The sequence below is a fragment of the Notechis scutatus genome, chromosome 3, assembly GCF_049901735.1.
Source record: "Notechis scutatus isolate UNSWTSFEM ecotype Mainland chromosome 3, rNotScu1.2, whole genome shotgun sequence".
Taxonomy (NCBI): Eukaryota; Metazoa; Chordata; class Lepidosauria; order Squamata; family Elapidae; genus Notechis; species Notechis scutatus.
Window position 1 is genome coordinate 209,897,583 of NC_142011.1, and position 7,681 is coordinate 209,905,263.

At 50.1% G+C, this 7,681-nt stretch overlaps 1 protein-coding gene across 1 annotated transcript in view; it reads left to right on the forward strand.

Annotated features, from left to right (window-relative positions):
* Positions 1-7,681, forward strand: part of GPT (glutamic--pyruvic transaminase) — a 29,037-nt gene extending 21,356 nt beyond the window's left edge. Inside the window, 4 exon segments of the mRNA XM_087958924.1 lie at positions 812-986; positions 3,537-3,692; positions 5,202-5,314; positions 6,958-7,681. Coding sequence (XP_087815050.1) covers positions 812-986; positions 3,537-3,692; positions 5,202-5,314; positions 6,958-7,054 — 541 coding nt within the window. The 3' untranslated portion in view covers positions 7,055-7,681.

Sequence of the window (7,681 nt, forward strand, 5' to 3'; positions counted from 1 at the left end):
GACCTGGTTGATGATCCTCACTCCGTCAAGGACCTTGGAGTTCTCATATCAAATGACCTAAGTGCCAGAGCTCACTGTAACAGCATTGCCAAAAATGGCATTCAGAGTTGTAAATCTAATCTTACGAAGCTTTCCCTCTGGAAATATAGAATTGCTAACTAGGGCATACAAAACTTTTGCCAGACCAGTACTCGAATACAGCTCATCAGTCTGGAATCCGCACTGCATATCAGACATTAATACAGTTGAGCGAGTCCAGAAGTATTTCATGAGAAGAATACTACACTCTTCTGCTCGCAACAGAATACCCTACACCACCAGGCTTGGACAACCTTGAACTATGCCGCCTACGGTTGTGGACTTAAGCGTAGCTCACAAAATTACCTGCTACAATGTCCTACCCGTCAATGACTACTTCAGCTTCAACCACAACAATACAAGAGCACACAACAGATACAAACTCAGTGTAAACCGCTTCAAACTCGGTTGCAGAAAGTACGACTTCAGCCACAGAGCGGTCAATGCCTGGAATGCACTACCAGACTCTGTTGTTACATCCTCTAACCCCGACTCCTTTAATCTCAAACTAACCACTATTGACCTCACCCCATTCCTAAGAGGCCTGTAAGGGGCGTGCATAAGGGCACCATCGTGCCTACCGTCCCTGTCCTATTGTCCCCATTTATTCGTACCTATTTCCTCTATAGAGAAAGAGAGAGAGACATAATAGAGAGATAGAAGTTGTGGGGTTGGACTAGATGACCTGCAAGGTCCCTTGCACCTCTATTAATCCGTATCTGTACCTGGCCAGGTGTGGTTTCCGTGGAGGCTACATGGAAGTGATTAATATGGACCCCTTAGTCCAGCAGCAGCTGACCAAGCTGGTCTCCGTCCGTTTATGCCCACCAGTGACTGGTCAGATTCTCCTGGACGCTGTGGTCAACCGGCCCCGGCCAGGGGACCCCTCCTACCCGCAGTTCAGCCAGGTGAGTTCAGAAGAGGGAGGGGGGCAAATGGGGTGGGGGGGAAAGAGGGGGGGTGCCTCACTCCTTACTGAGCCCAGGGAATCGGTTTCATGAGGATGCTAAAAAATCCAGATCATCTGCTGGATGCCACAAAGGTGGTCCTCAACTTACGACGATTCATTTAACAGCCGTTCAACAGCTCTGGAAAAAAAAGCAACGTGACTCAAGTCCTTGCACTTAAGACCGTCGTAGCATCCGCACAATCACGTGACCAGAATTGACAAACCGGCAAACATTGGACAAGAAAAGCCGTTCGTGATTCGCTCAACGACAACAAAAAAATTGTAAAATTGGGTGCGACTCACTTAACGACCGCCTCACTTAGCCATGGAAATTCTGATCCCAATTGGGGTCGTAACTCGAGGACTGCCTGTATTTTGTCTTGGATGTTGGACTTCCTGAGCCCTAGACCTTTTCAGACCTCTGGACTACCGTGCCCATCATGCCCGTCTAACCCCGTCTGAGGATTGTGGTCGTTGTCATCCTGCAGACCCAGAGGACATGAGAGTAGGGATAGTGGCAGGCCCAGGGAGTCCTTGACTTACGACCGCAATGGAGCCCAACACTTCTGTCGCTAAGCAAGACGGTCGTTAACTGAATTTTGCCCCATTTTACGACCTTTCTTACCACCATTGCTAAGTGAATCACTGCACTTGTTAAACTAGTCACATGATCATTAAGTGAATCTGGCTTCCCCCGTTGGACTTTGCTGGATACAAAAGGGGATCTCTTGACCCCAGGACACCGCAACTGACCTGAGTTGTCATGCCTCTGTTGGAATCTGACTCCGAGGGAGAGGAGGAACAGCTGAGGGAGTGGGAGTGTGGCTCCGATGGTTGCGGAGGAAACTGGGGGAGGGCACAGGCCAAGTGGAGGAAAGGGCCCTGATCCCCTTCATCGGCTGTAGCTGTGAGGACTGTTTAAAAGGGCAAACTGCGCATGGCAAAGTTGCTGGAAGCAAAGCTTGCATTATTCTTGATGGAGCTTATCTGAGTTTTGGCTTCCTCCCAACTGTGGTGGCTGCGTTACCTGGAAGAAGTCTGCAATTCATCATCCTGGCCTGCCATAGTAATTCCTTCAGTGTGGTTTGTGTTGGGTTTTTTATTTCGAATTAGCTTTACTTTGGGTGCGGACGGCATTTACTCCTTCCGTAAACTGTTTTCTTGAAGAGTTTGATATCCTGCTGAGGATCATCGGACATTGGGGCCAGGTTGGAGATTGGTTATTTTTGTGTCACGCCCTGGGTCATCACAGGAGTCCATGCCAGTTGCCAAGCCTCTGGATTTTGATCACGTGACCAGGGAGCAGACGTGACGGTTGTTAAGTGTGGAAAATGGCCCTAAGTCCCTTTTCTGAGTGATGTTGCGATTTCGAACAATCACTAAACGAAGTGTCTGAGTCCAGGAACTCCCTGTAATAATGCACAGCACCAGGTTTGAATTTTTCTTTGAAGTTTGCGTGTTTTTATTCGGGGGCGGCGGGGAAGCCCTCATGAAAAAAACAACCCTGCAGAGCTTCCATGTTGGCTTTGACCCTCCCCACACACACACATCCACACGCACAGGGATGGGCAAAAAAAACCCAAGATGGCCGCTGGGACCGTCCATTGAAGCTTGACCCCTTTTCTGCTTTGTTGGCCATTCCTCCTGCATTGCGGTGCCTGGAGAAAGACAACCCCCCCCATGTCTAACCCCCCCCCCCAACAAGTATTGGATCCCTGCCATTGTGTCGTTCGATGCAAAAGGGAGAAATCAGAACTTCTTGTCCAGAAACGGAGCCAGCAGGAGACGGGGGGCTCGCCTGGAATGGGGGGGGGGGTGTTCTTTCACCCGGAGTGGCTTCTTGGCACGTCCTCCCTGGCACTTCATTGTGTTGATTTAATTTATTTTATTTTTAAGGCCTTGCGAGCTGCCCGGCCCTGATCGGGGGATGGGCAGCCCTAGAAATACGTGACATGCATCTATGAGACACGATGGGAGAGACTATGGGAGGCCTTGCAGGAAGGGAGGGGGGACCCTTCATAGTCTCCAGGCCTGCTTGGAGCCCCCTGACCTGTTTTGGCACCCTAAGGGGATCCCTCGTGCTCTCCGGCTCTCTCAGCCTGGTGATTTTCTTGGAGACGTTTCATGACCCAACTAGGGAACCTCATCAGTGTGTGAGGGATGTGCAGTTTGCAGGGAGGAGGAGGAGGAGGAGGAGGAGGAGGAGGAGGAGGAGGAGGAGGAGGAGGAGGAGGAGGAGGAGGAGGAGAGACTGTGGGGTCCTGGGTGCTCTCCGAGCTTGGGGGTTTTCTTGCAGACGTTTCATGACCCAGCTAGGGAACCTCATCAGTGCTGGCTGGGAAATTCTAGGAGCTGAAGTCCACAAGTGCTAAAGTTGCAAGATTGGACACCCCGATTGAGCTGATCAGCTGGATCCAATTTGTGTGCTGGGCACGGGCATTAAACACCCGTGGGGTGGTTGGGCTAAGAGCGACTGGGCGCCCTCATCTGTCTGCTCACCTGCCTGCAGGAAAAGGCCGCCGTCCTGGGTGCTCTGGCCAGGAAGGCCCGGCTGACCGAGGAGATCTTCAACCGGGCACCCGGGATCCACTGCAACCCGGTGCAAGGGGCCATGTATGCCTTTCCCCGAATTGAGCTGCCTGCTCGAGCCGTCCAAGAGGCTCAGGTAAGGCGGGCACTCTGCGGGTCTGGCGTTTCCAGAGGTTGGGGGGGCAGCAGGCAGGTTTGCACCTGCAGGGGCTGGGGGGCTGTGGGGCACCCCAGGGAGGACGAGCTTGCTTGTGTCAGGGCTCCGACAAATCCACCCCCATTCAAATCCTAAGTCTCTAGCCACATCTCGAAGAGTAAAAAAAAAAGGATTTGTTAGAAGTGGCCATGTCGGCGTTACCTGGGTGCAGCCGACACTAAGACACATCACTCATTTCCCCCTTGACCCTGGTCTTCCCCGCACCCCCTGGATGTATATTCTCCAATGGGACCCATCCATAGCCAAGAGTCATCAAGCATGCTGCTCTCCAGTAATAATCTTGTGTGCCAACAGCTTCGGCTGCCTACCAATTATCTGAAACATTTGAGGAATGCACTGTTTCCCCCATTCCTTTCTGCTGGCAGCTAAAAAGGCCAGAGGAGTATCTTTTTAGTTGACAGCTTGCATAGATGGGAAAGGACACCGGAGAATAAGGCAGGAAGGGAAGGACAGGTGGGCAACACCTGGCCCCATCTTCTGTTCAGGGAGACGAGGAAGTGGGGCAAGGGATGACCAGGGGAAGGTCGAAAAAGTCAAGATGGCTGCTGCCCAGTCCAAGTGTTACAAGGGGAGGGGCCATCAAGGGTGTGGGGTTTTTCCACCCTCTTGACTTGGTGGCCTAGTGATTAGAGTGCAGCCTTGCAGGCCAGCTCTGCCCCTCGCCAGCAGTTTGATCCTGACTAGCTCAAGGTTGACTCAGCCTTCCGTCCTTCTGAGGCCGGTAAAATGAGGACCCAGATTGTTGGGGGCTGTAAAAGCACTGTGAGCGGTATATAAGTCTAAGTGCTGTTGCTAAGTTGGAAGGAAGGAAGGAAGGAAGGAAGGAAGGAAGGAAGGAAGGAAGGAAGGAAGGAAGGAAGGAAGGAAGGAAGAAGAGAGATGAAGAAAAGAAAGGAGAGGAGAGGAGGATGCAGGCAGGGAAGGAGGGAGGGAGGATGGAAGGAATGGAAATGAGAAGGAGGGATGATGGAAGGAAGGAGAAGGAAGGAAGGATAGAGGAAAGAAAGGAGAAGAGAGGAGGATGCAGGCAGGGAAGGAGGGAGGATGGATGGATGGAAGGAAGGAGAAGGAAGGAAGGGCCATAATGGTGCAGTGGTCACAATGCAGTATTGCAGGCAGATTCTGCTGACTGCCAGGAGTTCAATCCTGACCGGCTCCAGGTTGATTCAGCCTTCTGTCCTTCCGAGGTGGGCAAAATGGGGACCCTGATGGTTGGGGGCAAATATGCAAATAATGCTGGCCCTATAAGGGCAAAAAGGGAAACTGTCCAGCTTTTCGCTAGAGCGGTTTGGATTCCCCTGCAGAGGTTTTGGGTCCCCAAGGGTCCTCCGTGCTGAGCCCCCAGCAACCCGAGTTTCCCTGAGTTCAGGAGCCCAGTGAAAGCCAGGCTGACCCCCACTTCCTCCCCCTCCCCCGGATCTCCTGCAGGCCCAGGGCCAGGCGCCGGACATGTTCTTCTGCCTCCGACTGCTGGAGGAGACGGGCATCTGTGTGGTGCCCGGCAGCGGCTTTGGCCAGCGAGAAGGCACCTTCCACTTCCGGTAGCGATCGCCTGCCCTGCCTTGAGTCGCCAGGGCGTGGCTCACTTCAAAGGGTCACTGAGTGAGTGGTTATAAGTCAAGGACTACTTGTAACCTCCCTACCTCCCTTCCTTCCTTCCTTTCTTTCCTCCCTCCCTCCCTCCCTCTCTTTTCTTTCCTTCCTTTTCTTTCCTTCCTTTTTCTTTCTGTCCTTTTCTTTCCTTTCTTCTCCCTTCCTTCCTTCCTTCCTTCCTTCCTTCCTTCCTTTCTTCATTTCTTTCTTGTTTCTTCATTTCTTTCTTTCTTCATTTCTTCCTTCCTTCCTTCCTTCCTTCCTTCCTTCCTTCCTTTCTTCCTTTCTTCCTTTCTTTCTTCATTTCTTCATTTCTTTCTTTCTTTCTTTCTTTCTTTGTTCATTTCTTTCTTTCTTTCTTCCTTCCTTCCTTCCTTTCTTCATTTCTTTCTTGTTTCTTCATTTCTTTCTTTCTTCATTTCTTTGTTTCTTCATTTCTTCCTTCCTTCCTTCCTTCCTTCCTTTCTTCCTTCCTTCCTTCCTTCCTTCCTTCCTTTCTTTCTTTCTTTCTTTCTTTCTTCATTTCTTTCTTCCTTCCTTCCTTCCTTCCTTCCTTCCTTCCTTCCTTCCTTTCTTTCTTTGTTTCTTCATTTCTTTCTTTCTTTCTTTCTTCATTTCTTTCTTTCTTCCTTCCTTCCTTCCTTCCTTCCTTCCTTTCTTCATTTCTTTCTTGTTTCTTCATTTCTTTCTTTCTTCATTTCTTCCTTCCTTCCTTCCTTTCTTTCTTCATTTCTTTCTTTCTTCCTTTCTTTCTTTCTTTCTTCCTTCCTTCCTTCCTTCCTTCCTTCCTTCCTTCCTTCCTTCCTTCATTTCTTTCTTTCTTTGTTTCTTCATTTCTTTCTTTCTTTCTTTCTTTCTTTCTTTCTTTCTTTCTTTCTTTCTTTCTTTCTTTCTTTCTTTCTTTCTTTCTTCCTTCCTTCCTTCCTTCTTCATTTCTTTCTTGTTTCTTCATTTCTTTCTTTCTTCATTTCTTCCTTCCTTCCTTCCTTTCTTTCTTCATTTCTTTCTTTCTTCCTTTCTTTCTTTCTTCCTTCCTTCCTTCCTTCCTTCCTTCCTTCCTTTCTTTCTTTCTTTCTTTCTTTCTTCATTTCTTTCTTTCTTTGTTTCTTCATTTCTTTCTTTCTTTCTTTCTTTCTTTCTTTCTTTCTTTCTTTCTTTCTTTCTTTCTTTCTTCATTTCTTTCTTTCTTTCTTTCTTCCTTCCTTCCTTCCTTTCTTCATTTCTTTCTTGTTTTTTCATTTCTTTCTTCCTTCCTTCCTTCCTTCCTTCCTTCCTTCCTTTCTTTCTTTCTTTCTTTCTTCATTTCTTTCTTTCTTTGTTTCTTCATTTCTTTCTTTCTTTCTTCCTTCCTTCCTTCCTTCCTTCCTTCCTTCCTTCCTTCCTTCCTTTTTCTTTCTTCCTTCCTTTTTTTTTTCTTTCTTTCTTTCTTTCTTTCTTTCTTTCTTTCTTTCTTTCTTTCTTTCTTTCTTTCTTTCTTTCTTTCTTTCTTTCTTTCTTTCTTTCTTTCTTTCTTTCTTTCTTTCTTTCTTTCTTTCTTTCTTTCTTCCTTCCTTTCTTTCTCACACTCTCTTCTTCGCTCTCTCCATCCCAGAATGACCATCTTGCCTCCCGAGGAGAAGCTGGACGTTCTCCTCCAGAAGCTGAGCCAGTTCCACGCAAAGTTCACCCGGGAATATTCCCAGCTGTAGCGGGTCCAGGAAGGCCAGCCGTAGAGGAGCCGGGGTACTGGGTGGGCCGAGGGGGGTGGGGGTGTCGCCCTCTGGGCCTCATCCCACCTTCGGGGTTCATAAGCGCCCCAGCAGCCCCATCCTTGTCCCTCCTCCACGGACGGAAGGGGGAGGCTCGGTGCACAGGTGGGCGCCTGAGAAGATCACCAGCCCTGCCTGACCTCGAATTCCAGGACCTTCCAGGATCTACAGATGGACGCCTCCTGCAAGCAAGACCCGGGCAGCTCTGGGCACCAGCGCCCTCCGGCGATTTGGGGCCATCCAGCCAAGAGGCTCAACCAGGCCTGCCTTCTAACGTGGCCCCCTGGTGCGGATGTGCCTTTGTGCCCGGGGTTCCCCAGGGGCGCCCTCTGCCCCATTCACGGACCCGGCTAGGGGGGTCTCACGGGCTCAGGGGACCTGGCCATCCATGGGGCCTGCAGACACACCATCCGGAGTGGCTGCCCAGCTGAGGTAGCCGCGAAGCCTTCCGAGATGACCGTTGTGCCTTGGGGGGAAGGGAGGGCCAGGGCTCCCTCCCTCACATTCCGGGGAGTGTGCAAGGGGGCTGCGGAGGATCAATAAAACCGACCTGATCAAGAGTTGAAA